The 20,703-nt window shown below is 40.4% G+C and overlaps 1 protein-coding gene across 1 annotated transcript in view; it reads left to right on the top strand.

The window, feature by feature from the left end:
• Positions 1–20,703, top strand: part of LOC126471629 (elongation of very long chain fatty acids protein AAEL008004-like) — a 147,154-nt gene that overhangs the window by 78,546 nt on the left and 47,905 nt on the right. Inside the window, exons 5-7 of the mRNA XM_050099865.1 lie at positions 14,856–14,936; positions 18,699–18,755; positions 19,121–19,226. Coding sequence (XP_049955822.1) covers positions 14,856–14,936; positions 18,699–18,755; positions 19,121–19,226 — 244 coding nt within the window. The remainder of the gene's footprint in view (positions 1–14,855; positions 14,937–18,698; positions 18,756–19,120; positions 19,227–20,703) is intronic.

The following is a 20,703-nucleotide window of genomic DNA, read 5'->3' as shown; positions in this document are numbered from 1 at the left end:
AAATTTTGAATATTATGACGCATATCACTGAAACTGTCGTTAACTCTGCGCAACGTAATGTACAGAGGAATGGGTAAAACACACAGTTTTACTAATATGTATTACGGATTAGAAACCACGCGGCAGTTATAAGAGTCAAATGTTCAAATGTGCGTGAATTCCTAAGGGACCAAACTGCTGAGGTCATCGGTCCCTAGACTTACACACTACTTAAAGTAACTTATGCTAAGAACAACACACACACACCCATGTCCAAGGGAGGACTCGAACGTGTGGCGGTAGGTGCCGTGCAACCCGTGAAATGGTGCCTGAAACCGCACAGCCACTCCGCGCGGCTATAAGAGACGAAGTGAAAAGGAAGCAGTGGTTGAGACAGGAATGAAAAAGGGTTGTGGCATATACTAGATGTTATTGAATCTGTACATTGATCAAGCAGTAAAAGAAAACAAAGAAAAATTTGGAAAGAGATTTAAAGATGAGCGGAAAAAATAGAAACTTGGAGGTTTGTCGACGACACTGTAATTCTGTCGGAGACAGCAAAGGACTTGGAAAAGCAGTTGAACGGAATGGTCTGGATTTAAGATTTTATTAACTAAACGAAAAACTTTTTTAGACTTGATTCACAAATTTTGTTACTACCGTACGACCTAGGTTTCAGGTTATAAGCCCATTCTCCAGTACACCATTGACCCTAAAGATGGAAACCAAGCAAAGATAAACAATATATCGTCATGATCAGCAACTAGTAGCATAAAAGATATGTAATTTCTTAACCGTTTTCAAGCATTAAGTGCCCTTTTTCAGAAGGCTGTAACCATCGCATCATTGGCGAGAGTCAACAATAAGATGGGTGCAGCATATGGTTATATAGTTCATAGTGTGTGTGTGTGTGTGCGTGTCCAGGAATAGTATAAAGAACCCAAATAATAAGTTGTAACGTTGCCTTAAAAGGGTCAATAACTGAATAGCGTTTGCTTACCCAATAGTAAGTGTGGTGATACACACGCCTGTTTCTTAATTTCTGATATTTTTAACTGAGTGGGCTTTGCAGCCTTTCCCTATACGTGTACGGCTTCTACGCACATCTGTTATGTATTTGCGGCTTTCGTTGAAACAATGTTCGCCGAAGGATGAATCTGGCCTCTTTAATCTCCAGCTTCTATGATTTTCTCTCAGCCTAATAGAGACTGACGTATCAGTCTCTCCAACGTAGCAGGAAATTGGAAATTTATGGTAAGTTCCTATGGGACCAATCTGCTGAGGTCATCAGTTCCTAGGCCTCCACACCACTCAATCTAGCTTACACTAAGGAGAACACACACACCGATGCACGAGGGAGGTCTCGAACCACCGAAGAGGGGGGAGGGGGCGGGGAGACTGAAGGCCACAACAACAACAATATTTACGAACGCATAGGCCTGTTATGTTAAATTACACAATACTGCGTCAAAATGGAAAGAAAAATATTCTTAATTGTGCGTCGTTTGCAAAGGTTTTACTTCATCCACAACTTGTTTCGACAGGCGGATGACATATTTTACATTGGCGTCTTTAGTGGACGTTTGATATATTTTTTCACTTTAATTAACAATTGCAGACCACGTAACCTAGTCAAGAATGGATGAAACTTTCGTTAACAACGCAAAATTAGCTACATATCCCAGTCTGATTTACTGCTCAACATGATCTGTCCGTTGTTGCAGATAATACCTAATTGCTCTCGCTTTTCTACACTTTTCTCGGTTGTAATACACCGCTGCCTTTGAATATTCTAGCGATCGACTCAACAAAAAAGGCTTCTCCAAGGAATTCATTACGGCAGGGTGAGCCTCTCGTGCAATATATGTGGCAGGACAGTTATATCATTAGCTGTTCCATTTTTAACATTATAAAACGGGAAAACCATTAAATAATATGAAGATTACAAATAATTCAGTTGTATTAAAAGCAGGTATCATGCTGCGATTCATTGATGGAATCCTAAGGAAACGTATTTCTTCCACGAAGAAAGTGGCTTACAAACTACTCGTTCAACCGATTCTTGCATATTTCTCGTCATTCCGGGACCATTATCGGGTTAGGAGGTGTTGTGTATGCGCGATCCTTGATGTAATACCACAAAAGAAAGCTGAAGGCATGACTTGGGTAGAGCACAGGGGGTCATACTACGGGATCATCACGATCCGCTCACCTCCGTCTTCCAAAATGATAGGGGACCATCACACTGGAGTTCTAAAGTGCGGGCTGTTCTAAGTGACACATATCCTGAGAGGTGGATGGGTTATTATGGTTCCATCGCATGGTCATCGCGCTTTCCCGATGTAACTCCATTCGTCTTCCTTTCTGTTGGGTCACGCCAAGAATCTTGTGTATACAGCGCAAGACAATAACACTGCTATCGTTCGTGCACGAATCAATGAAGCAATCAGAACTTCCGATGCAACAATGCTGACCCGAACATACGCAGAACTCGAATGTCACCCTGATGTTCTACGTGCGACGAGTGGGTACAACTTGAGATTCTTGCATAACAGAAAAAATAGAATAAAAACTTTGAAACCTGCTGAACAATTATAACATATGCGACTCTCTTTCTCTAACAGTTCCCAAGTTGGTGTTTTTTGAAATAATAGAGGGACACTGTGGATATTCTGTTCTTCAGATTTCACTGATATTTTCGTTCCATGAAATACTTCCATCGCGGATGTTTGTTGGCTGAAAACACAACAGTTGTGATTTTCCGTGTATGGAACTTTGTTTAGACTGCAAAGACAAATAAAAACCCTAGTGTGCTCTTTTGTATTCAGAGTTCGAATCACTGAGCACAATTCACATACAGTGATTTCTTATTTTCGCAATAATTTCAGGTCTCTGTTACTTGAAAAGGAAAGAATAACATTATTTGAAGATTCTCCATATTATTTTTTATTAAAATGAGAGTATTTTCAAAATATTGAATGAAAAATCCAGGGAAAAGTGTGTGAACCAGTCATAGAATTCTATTTCGCATAGAAATACTGATAATTTACTTTCCGAAAATTCATCGCAGCGCTGACAGGGGTGTAATATCAATATTTATCATACAACCAAGATAAAAATATAAGTATTGCACTGCTTCCATTGAAATCTACACTGTCTACTTGTTGGAAAGTAAGCCATACTTTGGAATAATGTCCATTTGATTTGAATGTAATTTCATTTATTATTAAATTATTATTAATATAAGATGCAGTAACAAGAAAGATTTTATCATATTCAGAGCCTTTACCTACATCTACATGGATACTCTGCAAATTAATTATAAGTAAGAGTTAAAATATAATTAATCCAAGGAATTACACAACACCTAGTTTTTTAATATATACACAATGCTTAATATTATTATTCTCTATGTATTCTATAATTTCCTGTAATGATTTGTCCTTAGTTCACTCTAAAATAAATTACTAAATAGTGTCAAATACCTGCCCAGATAGCCGAGCACGTGAAGCGCCCGATTTCTCGACTCTGGAAGCTACATCGGTCCCAAATAGAATTAGCCCTGTGGATTAACGACGGGAGCTGGTGTGCCGGCAACCCTGCGTACCGTTAGGTAGATTCCTACATCCAAATAGGTAAATACCGATCTAGTACACGGTCCAGGTGATCCCGACTGCGCACAGACCCAAAATTTTATCTGCTCTTGAAGTGGTTAATTGCACTCGCGGTCTCTTTTCGAAATAGGTCAACTGCGCGTGGTGGTACATTTTTGAGTCAACTCAACTGCGCGCAGAGAAAGCACAAGTTACGTTGGCAGTACATCATGATCCTTCCCATTTTCAGACGCTAAGGATCATCTGTGACTGCCAAGGTAGACCTGTCATAGGTATGGTTAAAATGCGTTATACAATACTCATATCCGTAATGAGGCATTTATTAAGACGTCTAAAAACACACAGAAACTCTTTCCATTCCATATGATAATAATAAGCAACGTGTTTTAAATCATTCAAATGGGCCATAGTTCCATTTTTGTATTTTAAAATTTATTTCTGTATATACTGCACGTTTTTCACGTTTATTGTTAGATCGGTGAGTCCTATCTTTATCATACATTTTAATGTAGGTTGTAGTTTGAACGATAGCGTCAATAAAATGATAAACATGTGGATGTGCGTTCTGAAAATTAAGGCGAAAAGGCATGTGAAATACCTCACAAGCACTTGTTGTTGTTGCCGGCCGAAGTGGCCGAGCGGTTCGAGGCGCTTCAGTCTGGAACCGCGCGACCACTACGGTCGCAGGTTCGAATCCTGCCTCGGGCATGGATGTGTGTGATGTCCTTAGGTTAGTTAGGTTTAAGTAGTTCTAAGTTCTAGGGGACTGATGACCTCAGAAGTTAAGTCCCATAGTGCTCAGAGCCATTTGAACTTGTTGTTGTTTCACAACTTACGGTACTGGAAGCCCAAATTTTGAAAGGAAACACACATTCTGAGTCTGTAAAATTCGTTTTCAAATAATCAGCAAACACATCACTTTTTCACTTACGGGTTTAATGCCTATTAAATCTTCAGCAAATGCACCTTCAACTTCATCGGGAGGGAGAAAATCCAAAATAGACATCCAGTGTAAACATTTACCTACATCAGCGTTATTGTGTTTATAATCGGAAGATAGCCACCTAACGATGGCTCTGAGCACTATGGGACTTAACTTCTGAGGTCATTAGTCCCCTAGAACTTAGAACTACTTAAACCTAACAAACCTAAGGACGTCACACACATCCATCCCCAAGGCAGGATTCGAACCTGAGACCGTAGCGGTCGCGCAGCTCCAGACTGTAACGCCTAGGACCCCTCGACCACTCCGGCCGGCCTACCTAACGATGTACTGACCACCGTTTGAAACATGAATTGTAAAAAAACTGATGAAAAAATTTGCAATATTATCCGAAGATGCCTATCTCAAGGTAGTCGTAAATTACTTTTAGTTGAAAAGCACACGATATTAAAGTTAGAGTCGTTGATGAGAAGCATATTTTTTTAACTCTTAAAATAGACATTTTCTTCAAACCTCTCTGAGCTTTACTTAATGTTTTCGGTAATAGCGGAAAAATAGACCCTCCAGCCCGATAAATACATTTCATAGTGTTAGCAACGTCTTGCTGGAACTTTGGAGTACATTGGGTGCATATCCTTTATGAATTAATTTTGAAGGTTTCTCACATAAGTTAGTAGCCTTCTGTTTAACGCTGTTGGAAGTTGCCTGTTTAAGTTATCGATGGCTTCATCGTTATGACTGACTTCATAAGCAAACAGAATGTGTGTTGAAGCAAATACGTGGCTTACATGTTTTTACTGTGCACCTTAAGGCTACTCCACGTTGCGTTTCTCTAGCTTCCTGAAATTTATTTCTTCCAACAATGATCAACTTATGGCCTCTTTCAATTGCACATGCTCCATAGGAATGTTATAATCCATTTCTAGCCACACACGAGAAATGCGAACTGGTTCATACAGCACAGGACTCGGTGAAAGTGACTAATGAGTCCAGTGCTACCAATAGTTCAGTGCAAACATTACCAAGTGGCAAATAAAACATTCGACCTGTTTCTAATATATCTCATCACACGCAGTCGACCTGTTTGCTGAGGTAATGCTAAATCTGTTCTCGCGCAGTTGGACTAATAGCAAAACTTTTCGCGCGCAGTCCGTACCCACCTCAACTTCCCGCCTCAGATAGACGCCATGCAAACATTTAGGAAATGTTCTCGCACTTGAACAGGAGATTTAGCCTAACGACAGACAGGCGACAGGGCGGCAAAGAATCGGCTCGCGAGCCGTGTCTTGTGACGAGTGTCACAACGCTCAGCCTCGCAGCAAAGCACTGCATACGAGTTTGCTTTATATTTCAAATTTCTGAACAACATAGATCACAAGCAAAACAAATTTTCGGTATTACTTAATTATTTTTGGGCCGCTAAGGGCACAATAAAGTTTTTATCTGGTACAAACTGTCGGCATACGGACAGACGCGGACAGTTTCACAGATTTTCACCCTCAGGTTTCCACGTAATCGTGACTTAGTTCCATAACGGGAAAATGGTCTTTCACACACACATGTTGTTCGTAATAATGTAACACTTGCAACCACATTATGGTAACGTGGAGACTCCACCCGAGGAAAACAATGTAAGTGTCCTGGACAGTTTCAACTTAAAAAGATTTGTCTTTAAAACGAGATTTACATTGCACATCAGTCAGTTGCATCTCTACATGTATAGGGGCGCTTTGAACTGAAACAGCAAACGGTCTCGAGAACAGTTGAAAGGTTGGCAGTGATGTCGAGACGTTTACGGAACTATCCTTGTAATTCTTTAAAGGCCACAATGAATTCTTCAAATATCGCGTTTTCTTTAACGCCAGTAAACGTAGAGATCTGGGTTTAGCTTGTGAAAATTTGTCCCTTCTGTAACGTGATTTTATTTTTAAATGCAATGAAATCAGAAAGAAGTTGTTTCTCACCTTGCAGTGTCGTATTAAGGGTGCCGGCTGGACTGGCCGAGCGGTTCTAGGCGCTACAGTCTGGAACCGCGCGACCGCTACGGTCGCAGGTTCGAATCCTGCCTCGGGCATGGATGTGTGTGATGTCCTTAGGTTAGTTAGGTTTAAGTAGTTCTAAGTTCTAGGGGACTGATGACCTCAGAATCTAAGTCCCATAGTGCTCAGAGCCATTTGAACCATTTTTATTAAGGGCAGTGTGAAATCAAGTCCACTTTTTTGTGAGGTTTGCAATCCATTCCGTATGCTCTGATTGTCTTTCCTGTACTCATTTTTCCTCTATAAATTCCACAATAGCGGGTTTTAAATCGAAAAATCTTTCCACGTATGTCACTTGAGTCCACGTTTTTAAACTAGAACTTCAGTTATTTACACCCTGTAGGCAGATACAGGTCGATTCTGTGATGATGTTACAGACTTTCAGGGACGATGGAGAAGGATGAATGTATCAATGAGGTAACGTGTCCTGGTCCAGAAACGAATGAGCCCAAAATTGTAAGCGAAAATCATTCTGATACCTCTGACAGTGGAATACATTTACAGTTACTGTTGTTGCTAAGACTGAAGGGAAGGCAACTTTCAGATGTGCTACTGTGGACCAAAACGAGAGAAAAAGTCTAGTAAACATGTTCTCTAAACTACATACATTAAGAGCTATGGGCACTTGGTCAACATACGAGATGTGGTTAACAGTAGAGAGGTATGCATTTTATAGCCAATGCTCACTAAACATTTTTTCTCATTTTTCTCCATAATACCACCTCCGGAAGTTTCCAACCCTACAATCTTAGCAACATCCACTGTCAGAGGTATTGCGGCGACGCGATTCTTTCCGTCCCTTTACGACGTACCTACACCTACCTGTGAACATTGTCTCAGCAGATCATCAGTAGGAAAGCCGAGTGAAACCTACTGTACTTCGACGTGAACCAGACTGCAATTGAAGTCACTAATCTACGTTTCGGGAGAAAGTTTTCACACAAATGAAAGGTTGGAAATTTTGTCCTCAATTAATATATTCTGAAACTTAGGTAAACAAGTATCACTGCCAAGCCCGTGCTAGTCTTAACACAGTCACTCACAGTCCCTTTCACTCACGTTAGCAAGTTTATGGTGTTGCATTTCCCGAATACGTAATAGCTACAAAAATACTGATTGTTTTTGATTGAGAATGCTCGCCAAATATTAAGTCTGTCGGTACCTAATGCAGTCACAGTTTTTAGCCACCGACCTGCTCAATACGCCACGCGGAATATATGTCTTTTCTCGTCACAAAATTCACTTAAAAATTCCAAAATTTCTACACGCCCATCTGAATAATTATGCCGTCACTTTACCACACTTTTGATGTATGAAACACTGCTAGATCTGGCAACTTATCATTTCCATCGGAACTACTATTACATACGTCCGAACTGTTTCATGGCGCCGGCCACGGTGGCAGAGCGGTTCTAGGCGCTCAGTCCGGAACCGCGCGACTGCTACAGCCGCAGGTTCGAATCCTGCCTCGGGCATGGATGTGTGTGATGTCCTTAGGTTAGCTAGGTTTAAGTAGTTCTAAGTTCTAGGGGACTGATGACCACAGATGTTAAGTCCCATAGCGCTCAGAGCCATTTGAACCATTTGTATCATGGCTAGGCTACGACTCTTCTCTAGAATACTCTGTCTTTTCTACCAGCAGAGAAAGGCGCGCGAAGAATATTGCTTTACCATTGGTCAGTTTACTCAACAGCCAGTAGCAAAACAACATTCTCCCGCGCCAATCCGCGCTTTTCATCAATAACCAATCGCAAAATAGTAAACCTAACGATTGCACTTTTTACTGACGTAATTATCTAATATGCTGAAGATCTGCTTACGCATAAAGTTATTTACTATTGTTATTTATACCTGAATTAAGTTTCCCTTTACCATAAACTTACTTTACAAATCTATTCTACAAAAATCCCCTTTGTCCATATCCATACTTCTTCGAAATGTTCCCACACTAAATCCTACTACATAACTCGTTAAACAATTATCTTCATATTAACCTTAAACCACACTCACGCATCATTCATATTGCTAAAACACATTTATAACATTTTACATACACAAAAAGACATAATAACACTTTATGAAAATAGTAGAACAGTTTATGAAAAACATTCTATTACTTTAGTGCATTCTAGTGGGCACAATGGAAACTAAAATCACAGTCCCCCTATTCAATATTGTCCTCCATCGGCTGATACATAAACTACGTGTGCGTCCAGTCTCGCGTCACCATCTGTCACTCTCCAGCTCTGAGACACATCTCCCACTTAACCGCCTCCAAGGCAGGATCGGTATACGGCGCTACGCGTCAGCATCAGAACGATTTTAGCTTATAACTTTCGACTAGTTCGTTTCCGGACCAGGATCCCTTACCCAAAATTGATGCATTTACGAGTCTCCATCATCTCTAAAACTTTGTGCCGTCATCACGGAATCACACTGTATACATGTCCGACAGAACAGATACCCACTCAGATACACACATTTCCGTAAGAGCGCGACGGCTTCTTGACGTTTGTTTCAGTGCGGATGCACTAATGTCGTCCGAATTCCTACGAGAATCAATAATTTACTAGTAAGGGTTAATGGACGGGAACGCTGAATCTCGGCGTGCGATAAGTTGGAAACTTGAGTCGGTTACGGACCGTGTCCAGATTGGTAAAGAGGTTAAGGCAACCGCTTATGAAAAGCGGTAAATCCGGGTTCGAGTCCCGTCCGGCACAAATGTTCGACTTTCGCCATTGCATTATCACAGTGCCCTGTGCGGCTAGAAGTCACGAATTCCCCTTCCTCTCCTCCCCCTCCCATCCCTTCCCTTTCTTTCCCCATTCTCGATTTCATATACATGTAGTCTAAGGATACTATTTGTTATTTGAACATGGATGACTCCATATCCTGCAGCTGAAGTGCAATGTGTTTTGGAAAGGATGTGTGTACTACTAGACGAAACCTTTTCTTTGAGAACAAGTATATAACCGTTTAATTTGTGAAGTTATTTCTTAAGCAAAAAATTGTATATTATTGGGATGGGGAGAGGGAGACACGGAGAAAGACGTGATACACCGCCCTCCAAAGGACCGAACACTGGATCCGCGCCTGGTTGGAAAACGTAGTGTTCGAAGACGAAGACATCATTCACGAAGGAATGACAGTCAGAGTCAACGCTGATATAGTTCAGGTTTGTCTTCTGTGAGACGCCCCAGACGGCCGAGGCAAATGCACCCAGTATCATTATACTGCATGGAGAGCTGCATCAAACCAGTCTCAGGACTGAAGACCACAACAACAACAACATCATTATACTATCGCCACTACGTGAGCATTTTCAGCGCATCTGTCAAACAGGCTTGACTGGTTCCTAGAAGACGATCTACATGATACGGTTATCGACATGGTGTAACGGAAATCGATATTAATGAAAGAAGGTAGCTCCTTTCTACTGTCACATTGTCCATTCTCTATGTGCGGCTGTTCGTAGTGGCAGTACTGATACTGTTGTAAAACGCCTAAACAGTTGACCGCTTACGATTAAAAATATTATCAGGTTTCCTCTGAAGGAAGGTAACGTCACTGTGATTGCAAGACAATTTACTATGACTTCAAGAGTAATTCCAAGTTGTGTACTCATTGCAAATCCTCCTTATAAGTGTGTAAAAGTTAGGTAATATATATAAAAATAAATCTAACCGAATAGTGTCAGATTACGTCATTACAAATAAGGTTATAAAACCTGTTACATCGATTACATGTTTAGGACAATGTATGAAATACAACGAACAAGAGTAATCAGTAACATTGGACGACGAAGTGAAGATGTGGACGGGAATGTGGTAACACCGACAACCCAACACATTACCACGTCTAATATGGTGTAGGGAAACTGTTGGCAATTAAAACAGTTTCCAATCGTCTCGGAATGGATGAATCTAGATCCTGCATTCTTTTCAAAGGAATCATACCATTCTTCCTGCAAAATAATGGCAAGTTCAGATAACGATGTCAAAGGTGGGTAGCGATCACACACCCTTCTCTCCAAAGTAGATCACAAGGACTCAATAATATTGAGGCCTGGTCACTGCGGTGGCCAGTGGAGATACATTAATTCATTTTCGTGCACACAAAACCAATCTTGGACGATGCGACCAGTATGAACAGGGGCCCTGCCTTCTTGGAACACACCATCACCAATGGGGAACAAACATTGTATCACCGGATGTATCTCGTCCGCCAAAATGGTCACATAATCCTTGACAGAGTAACCGTCAGGTCCATGGAATACCACAATATGGCGGCCCAACCCCTCACTGAAAGCCCGCCATATTGCGCTCTTGGGACGTAAACTCGGCCAGCACTTGGAACAGTGTGTATCAAGAAGCATCCAACCAAGTGACTTTCTTCCATTACTGTTTTACCGCTCCGGCACCACGTTTCCCTGTTACGAGGAACTCCATCACTGATGAGTGCTTTTGGAATTCCAGCTCGTCTTGGAATTTCCTTCGCGTTGACTTAGTGCTGACAGAGTTCACGAGCGCGCCATTCAGTTCTGCAATGATTCTGGCAGCTGTCGTCTTGTTATTTTTCGTCACAGTCCTCTTCAATGACTATCTGTGACGATCACTCAACGCACACTTTCTTCTGCGTTGTGGCAGCGGTTAATGTTTTCCAGCTTTGCCAATATGCGGTATAAATCTTCGATAAGATGCCTCTTGAAACACCGAACACTTTGGCCACCTCGGATACGGAAGGACTCAAGATACGAGCACCAACGATTTACCCACGTTCGAATACAATGAGCTCCGACATAATGGACTCAAACTAGTCCGAACTCTGTTCCGACCACGACTGACACCTGTACTGACTAAGTACATTGCTCAGGTGTCATTCGTGATTAAATACAACACAGCAACCTGTAGGCGCGGCTGGCATCTGCATTTATATTCAAGCACGCATTTCTCGCTCTGCTTCCATATTTCAGCCCAAACCATGCAGTTTTATAGGAAGAGTACTGATAAAATGTAGGTTAAGTGTCAAGGTTAAGTTCCCGCTCACAGGAAAGTTCGCTCATTAATTGCATTTATGTTTGTCCCGTAGATGACAAAAATTTCATATTTTATATAAATGTTGACTTTGTTTCTAAATAAACATTTTTCGCCCATTCATATTAGGCATTATCAGTGGTTTTCATTTTTCTATTATTTTCATGTTTCCACTTATTTTCTGAAGCCATCTAGTACCCCATTCATAGTAGGTATCGTTAGTGGTTTTCATTTCTCTATCCTTTTATTGTATCCATTGGCTCTTTCGTATGTACTTGATGCCTACGAAAACCACGGATGATGCTCTGTATAAATGGGTGAAACATGTTTCGTTAGAAACAAAGATTCAGTGGCGAAAAACGCATTTTCCTCATCTGCACAATAAACATAACTGACGTAACAGCTGAGGAAGACTGACTACAGTTATTAACAGTATTACTTATTACATATAAGAACAGCAGTCTCTGAAGTCCTTATAAAGTCGATATGGTCGAAAACGTCGGAAAAAATTCAGTGACGCGTTGTTGATATCGTAGCAGGTCTGTACAAAGTAAACGATACTTGAGTGGAAATCATTGGACGAAAGATGGCCTTCTTCTCACAAAACATAGTTGGGTGAATTTAGAGGTACACTACGAAACTGTTGCACCGTTACTATCGTGTGTCTAGTGATGGACTCATGAATGTAAGGTAGCAGAGATTCGAGTATGTACGAGTACATCCGGTCTACAATTTTCCCCTCGATACACACGCAAATGGAATAGGACAGAGACTGCACTAATGTTGATGCGGTGTGTCTTCCGCCCTACGTGAAACACTAACTTTTGAAGTACACTTTTGAAGTACGCTATCTGATCAAAAGTATCCAGACACCTATTAGCGGACATTGATACACACACTGTGTCGACCCTTCACCTTTATAGCGGCTAGAAGTCTACTAGGGACACTTTCAATGAGATGTCCCAATGTCTGTGGAGTAGTGGTAGCCCATTTTTCCTCAAGAGCAGAAGTCAGAGAAGGTAGTGATGTTGGATACTGGCGTGTGGAGCGAAGTTGACGTTCTGACTCACCCCAAAGTTGTTCCGTTGGGGTCATAGCGGGACCCTGGGCGGGCCAGTCAATGTCAGGAATGTTATTGTCCACTAACCATTGCCTCACAGATGCTGCTTTGTAACAGTGTGCACTGTCATTCTGACACAAACAGTCATCCTGTCCAAAACTTCCTCTGTACTGTACAAACCACATGCTGCGATGAAAAGTTTTCATATCCTTCTGCGTTTAGCGTTTTCTTCAGCGCAATCAAGGGACCACACCCTAACCACGACAAACACCACATACCGTAACACCAGATCTTCAGTACTTCACTGTTGGCACTACACATGATGACAGGTAACGTCCTCCAGGCATTCAGTAAACCCAAATCCTACCATCGGGCAGCTACAGAGTATAGCGTGAGTCGTCACTCCAAATCACTCGTTTCCAGTCATCCACTGTCCAGTGTAGCAGCTCTTTACACCACCTCAAGTTTCGCTTAGTACTGACTACAGAAGGTATGGCTTATCAGGAGATGGTCGACCATTACACTCCATTATTTTTATCTTTTTAACTCTCTAAGCGCAGTCATTGTGAGAAGTGGACTACAGGTAGCACATTGGAACTAATGAGTGATATCCTCCGCTGATTTTATGGGATTTTTCACAGCTGCCCTCAAATGGTCGATGGTTCTTCTCTCTCCGCACATGAGATCTGTTGGGTCTTAATTTAGCTATGGTTCTTCCTTACTGTTTCCACTGGCAGTCATAGCACCAACAGTCGACTTGGGAAACTTTAGAAGGGTTGAAATGTGCCTGATGAATCTGTTACTCACAAGGGAAGTCTTTAGGCTCGAACAGGAATTCGATGTTCCAAATACATTTAGAAGCTTCAAGTACCACTGTGATTAGGATGGTGAAAGTATTTTATTGTGTTACTCTTATGCTGCGCACTATAAGACTTTAAAAATGTGCATGAGGTTCCCTCAACAACCTGCATAAAACAATATGCGGAATCACAATAGGCACTCTGGTCGAGAGCGGTATCTGAACAATCCTCAGAATCATATTCAGCTGCGAAGTCCAGTGCCACTTGAATCTCGTCCTTCAATTCATCAACATATGTCGGAGTACTGTACCCAGCCGTTTGCCTGGAAAATTGAAGCATAGGCTGATACGCTGGAGCAGCCAGCTGGTTATGAATAGCAGAATGCATTCTCACTGTGAAAATTCTGTTTTCCACTTTAGTGCTCTTCCTGTACATCTCTGTCTGTCAAGAAAGCAGTGATGTGTCAACAGCTCATTCTGTATTCTTTCTCGAGACGTTCTATGAAAGCATCAGAACCTTTAAACTTTGTGTGTCACATTTCTCTTGCTTTTTGCATTGGTCAAAATTTGCCTTCATTCCTTCCTATGTCAAATTGCGATAGAATGTATTGTTTTAGCTCCAGTTATTTGATTGACTTGTTTCCTCGAAATGGAGATTCATTACTTCATCCTCCACGAAATCAAATATTACCTCGACGTTCAATGTGCTTTTCATAGATGGATGTCTCTTCAATGACGAGCTGTATGTCGCACCTTTACGTGGAAAAACCATGTTTCGTTAGAGGACGCCTTCTTAACTTTGATGCCACAGTATTTAAAACGTTTCAAACATTAATGGTTTCGTTCATTTTCGCTGTATATGTGCAACAGTACTGACGCACGTACTGGTCAACGACGTCAGCGTACAAATCATCATCTAGAATGAATATCTACTATTTCCCAAGGTTCGATTCCCGACGGGGTCAGGGATTTTCTCTGCCTCGTGATGACTGGGTGTTGTGTGATGTCCTTAGGTTAGTTAGGTTTAAGTAGTTCTAAGTTCTAGGGGACTGATGACCATAGATGTTAAGTCCCATAGTGCTCAGAGCCATTTTTTTCTACTATTTCCTGTTGGTAGAGAAAGCATTTTAAAATATTGCAAAGAAATATAACACAAACACATAGCAGATACGTTGTGTTAATCCACTCTAATAATTTAATTTTTCGGTGAGTAAAACAACTGAAGCAGTTCCTATAGTAGAGCCTTCCAGGTACGCCATCACAAAAAAAGTTACTTGGAATATCATTTACGAGTATTACTTGACATTGTAGTATGACGCATAATATTTACATGTATTGGTACCATAGAAGTTTTAGTTACTTTAGTAAAGAATTGTCTTCTATTTCAGTGCACGCAGCTTGGATGGGTCAACAAGTACAGTTGGCTGTGTGAGCCAGTGGATTATTCAGACGATCCTGATTCACTTAAGGTAACTATAGAATTTCACCAAATATTCGAGAGTTGGATTCTGGCTCTCTGAGGAACGAGTCTTTCTGTTTAACAATGACTGGTAGTAGCAACAGTATTGCTCGAGAATGAATCTGTACAAAATTTTAGTTGTTCTGCAAACGTTACAATTTCATGCCAACAAGATTAAAAATTCAGATAAAATACACTCCAAGGGAATTTGAAATTATAGGCTTTAAAAGTATACCCAGTATGTTTTGACCTATACACAATATTAAGATCTAAATGTAAGGCTTATGGAAAGAACCACTAGTCATCTTTCCTCTGTACTATGAGTATCAAGTTGTCGCTGGCATTAATGGCTATTAGTAGACAAAGGGCTGTGTGTCTATCACTGAAGCACAAAAAACGTCAAATATCTCTTACTCTACACCTCCCGTACTCGTTGTTACGGTTTCCGTACCCACTCTTCCTCTACATAGTCACGTGGCATCAAAAGCTGAAACAACATTACATTCACAGTACGCTGCAGCCAGAACTACCACCTCCAATATTCTACACATGAAATGTGAAATTAATACGCTGTTACATTCATTCCAAAAATGGAAGGCTAAATGTTTAATAGTACCTCAACTCCATTTTGTAAACAGAACGATGTATTTTTCTGGAGATGATGCATCATAATTCGTAAATATTTGAAAATGTCATGATTATCGACTTGAGCTGTTGATAAATCTTTATTTAAATATGTGTAAACAAAGAACGATCTCGATACTGATAGTACAGATTGGTGGAGTAGTCGATATGTCTTGTAAATTTACTTTAGCTTTCATGGAAAAAAAATAGTGCTATAAGATTATGGGAAATAGCCAGCTGAAAGATATTTCTAGTTCAATCCACGACTGGGGAAATGCTTGTTCAAACAGACTATAGATAATCACGCGCTTTTTTACGGGCTTCTTTTATCCTGTTACAGTTCTTTTTTTTTACTCTTCAAAAATCCCGTAACTGCCGTCGGCTGTTGGGGTTCGAAAGTAGATGCTTTCTGTTTTTATTGTTTAGACCTTCATTGCTTCTTCTGTTTTAACATTTCATTTCCTTTTGTTTAAACTGAGTTCCTGTTTGAGAGAGGTATAAAGCAGCTAATTTCTCTTCTGTCGTATTTTCGAAAGTAATGTGAAAAAACACACATTTTACTTTTTATTGCTCACGATCACGACAAGATCTTCTCATTGTGTTCTTCTGTTATGTTGTTTCTTTTCATTCACTTAGGTTTATTTGCGGTTGTTCTCTTGTTTTAAGCATTCGCACCATTTGTATTAACATTTTTATGTATTGCTTAACGTGACACCCAAAAAGCTTTGCACGTAATTTCTATTTAATAATGCAGCTAAATTTAACTCTCCGAAAGTTCATGGGCCTTTCTTTTTAGCTTTAGGAAACCATGTCGACTGTGGTCTTAAAATTTTATCGAGGATTATTTCTGTTTCACTTGAATGAATCATAATGACCAACTGTTTTTTTGCCTACCTGCACACTTCTGCTTGATCCTTACTCTCGAATATATGAGGTGTCATGTCTACTAACTGTCAATGTTGACATAAGAGTTGTTGGTTTGAAGCCGATTTTGCACAAATTTTCTTCTGTCTGCAATGTGTTGTTTGCTAAGCCGAACGAGTTGCGTTATCCCACATATATGGGCCAGTCCACGCCTCTCTGTTTCATCTGATTTGGGTTTCTGTGACATGGCTTTATCAGTTACGTGTAAAACTTTCTCGTGCTACAGAGTGGAACTTTCTGGAGGCAACTTGACTCCAAGTAAAAGAGTCACATGCGCTCAAAAACCGGCTTCATCTTCCCTGTGTCAACAGTTGGTTGTTTTCTTGATGATTGAGTGTACAGTAAATGAAGACATAGCTCGGGCTGTAATTTTATATAATACGTTTACTTTCTGTTGGCCAATTTCAACCCCATTGTCATCATCAAGCATTTACATGTAAGTGGTCATACGTCTACGGTTTTTAGACCATACAAAAGGTCAACAAAATAAAATATTAGGAAGAATGCTGAGGCATTTTCCAGCATACGTTGTCAAACAGTGGCATTTTGGCAGCTATTATTAATCATTTGTGCACCTCACGGCAATTGGGCTCATAATGGCGTGTCACTGTTAGTTCCCGCGTGGAAACTGCGTGAGTTACGTCTTGGATACTCTTAGGACACTCTTCACCCTACAAAATATCTTTTCTTCTTAATCTCGTTTCTTAACTCCATAAAATATTTTATATCTCCTCATTTACGGCATCTGCTGGAGACTGAAATTCTACTCCCTACAGCCTACGCAATTTTCTACATGTGTTTCCAGTAAGCTCCTCCAGCGCTTCCATCCTAAAACCAGTACTTGTGATGCAGGGAAAGTTACAGCAGAACTTGAGCAACAGAAGTGAATTAGACTCCACACGTAGACCAAAGAGCATTTCCAAAATCAGATTTCTGTTTACAGAATTTTGAACAGCGACTGGCACTGACACTTGGAGCTTAAGCTCATCCATCTCGTTCTACAAATATAAATATGACTACGATTTTCATCCCACGTTTATTGCCCCAGAATTTTCACAGAAGTTTATCATAGCTCCGATGGAGCAGCATTTAAAAACTGTTACTTGTTCCTATTCTTTGTAATACCTAACTCTGCAATACAGGGCTGTTCGAGAGTAAATGTAACATGGTTTCACAATATATGCTCTCCTTACAGGTGAATGACGTGATGAGTACCCTAAACTACACACACACACACACACACACACACACACACACACACACACACAGAGGTGAACTCATCGTCTGCCACGCTAAACATTAAATCATGAGGATTTTTTTTAAGATCAAAAAATGGCGATATTCGATGCACCTCCATCAACAGTGTATGTGGAATCATTTAGAGCGCTGTAGCGCAGCGTTGTTAATTAGACAAGCGCCATGGTCTAGGTACATAGATCATCTTCACTAAGGTAAAAGCGGATAATTTGGGCTGCTATTCTGTACCCTGCAATTTAGATGCATTTGGCTGCGTATTTCAGTGGTTTAGGAGCTACTTAAACCTGTTCTTCTGCGAATTCCTGCTCTGTTTAACAACAAGTTCACAGCGCAAAATTAACACTTTGGAACACCACAACGGTATCTGTTACGTCTTTGTCTTATCCTCTCCTATAAAAGAAAACACTAGCGCAGAACTGCGACGACTGCTGGAGCTCCGTTACGTGAACCAATTCCAAGTTGTCAGTGATTTGTTTAGTGGAGCTGCCTACTTGAATGCAGTAGCCTTTTTCCTCTAATAATAATAATACTAAACAATTGTACTCTAAGATATCTCAGACAAAATGTTATTCCCTAAATGTATCAGGATTACATGACTGCATCGCTAATTGCTTTGATTGGGCTACGTAGCCCAACTAGGTACGTGTCTTGACACATTCAAATTTATACACATTTATTGAAGACTAATTTTGTATTAAGAGTTTAAATTATTCCTATTTTGTGAAAGTACGCTGCGCAATTTCTTTGTGTAGTGATATCAGTCGTGCCTCAAACTCTTCTAAGAATAACTGATATGCTGTCCTGGCCTGTGGAGATAGTGATACATTCCATGTAGATGTACTAGTTATGCGGCAAAATACATTACGTAATACGTGTTTGCTGAAAACTTCATCATAACACAGCTTCACCTACTGTTTTAGACAATTGAGCTCTTCACACCAGAAATGTAGAAAAACGTCTGTTACAGGTGGCGTCCATTACCTGGCTCTACTTTATCGTCAAGGTGACCGACCTTCTTGACACAGTGAGTGAAAATTTTGTACACTATTTTTCTAAACGAATGAAAAAATCACTGACCAAAGCATCCACTAGTCTGACTTTAATGTTGTAGTTTTTTAGCTTCCACGATAAATTCTGAAAGTGATTGCAACCTGTTCTTACTAGATACAATGAGGGCAGCTATATTTACAAAGCGTGCCTACCGTAGCTCGAAAACCACTGGTTTAATTTATTGTTGAATCTTAGCGTCAAACATGATCTGAATTATTGTTTTCTTACACATGTTCATACCTTATCCACCATGTATGGGGAAATAGAATCTTTCTATGTACATAAAATCGATGTAAAACATAATGAACTCATTTAGGTTGTTATGCCTTTGTCATACAGGTTTTCTTCGTACTTCGTAAGAAGAACAGCCAAATAACGTTCCTTCATGTGTATCATCATGCGGCCATGGTCATTGGGACATGGATAGCTGCCAAGTATTTGCCAGGTAAGTCTTTGCCTCTGGTCAATGAAACTCACTTTCCACTAGAAGACTGCTTGCTACAGTGAATTGCTCCGACGTTAGGTAGCGTACGTAGGATACCATTTATAACTGATGGCTCAAATAAGTTCTCTGTTTTACCCGTTTCGATCACGAAATTCAGAATTTTGTGATGCAGAAGAATAAGCAGAAGACTTGTGCTCGGAATGTGAGTATTATTGACAGTCATATCCTGTAAAATAAGTGTTAAACAGAACATGGGCAAATAACAATATAAGGACTATGATGCCCAAATAACCTCATTTAAAAAATATTAGATCATGGACCACGGTACCATGAGGTAACACATTTAATACACACATAGACATGTTAGTCAGCTGAAGGACAGTCCTGATGCAGTGGGTAAAGAACTCCATTAGTACTTTGAAGGAACGGGCTTCAGATCTTTACTTCACCTTTCAGATTTATTTTTTCTGTAGTTCTTCCGAAGCACATACATAGAATCCTAGGATATTTTTTTTCAAAATGCGCATACGATTCATTGTTGTATCTTTATGCAATATGAGTTTGTGGTCCGTTTCTAACGACTTAGTCAACTACGAGAAGTTATACCTTGAAGTTCCTTCCTTACTTTCTATAATCTTACATTCTTGATTAATGAACATATCACAGTAATTTACAAGTCCCCAAAAAATCTATTTTGATCTTGACAGGTGGCAGAAAAATCAGTGTTTAGCTTTTGTTGATTGATGAAGCAGTGAAATATAAACAACCAAACTAAATTGGAATTGTGTAGCCCTTGTGATGATACGTTGTTTTAGAGATACGATTCATCACACAGTTCTGGTAAGACGATCGTATGGAGTAACAAGTGGGTAGTATACTACAAAAAGTGTCCACAGCCTTTCAGACCTCCATCATATCAACATGGTCGTAGCATACCTTACAGCTTCGTCCATAATATTAGCTCGACACTAGAACACTGGAACAGGTGTGTACCTCTCTGCATCGGCGGTTCGAAGGCATCTACGAGGATGGTTTTAAAAGTTCTCGGAACGGAATGAAAAAAAAGTACTTACATCACTGAAATTTTTTTCTATTTTTCAGTGTAGTTTCGTTGTAGATTGATGCCCTTGGTCCAACGATGTTCCAGCGCCTTGATCCCATTTCGAAAATGAGTTTCCTCCAGGCCTGCAAAACATTTGTCAACTCCGGCTATCAATTCTTCGTTTGAACTGAATCTTCGTCCACCAAGAAAAATTTTCAGTTTTGGGACGAGATGGAAGTCTGATGGAGCCATATCAGGTGAATAAGGCGGTTGTGGCAACAATTCATACCTTAGTTCGTGTAGTTTTATCATGGCGACGGCACATGTGTGCGGGCTCGCGGCACCAATCTTCCAGGTAATGTTTACATTTCTAATTCTTCAGTTAAAATGTGATATACCGTTTCAGATGACATCTGGCAAACGTGATCAATTTTA

The sequence above is a fragment of the Schistocerca serialis genome, chromosome 3 (genome assembly GCF_023864345.2).
Source record: "Schistocerca serialis cubense isolate TAMUIC-IGC-003099 chromosome 3, iqSchSeri2.2, whole genome shotgun sequence".
NCBI classification, from domain to species: Eukaryota; Metazoa; Arthropoda; class Insecta; order Orthoptera; family Acrididae; genus Schistocerca; species Schistocerca serialis.
Note: the sequence above shows the minus strand (reverse complement) of the source record. Positions and strands in the feature narration are given on the sequence as shown.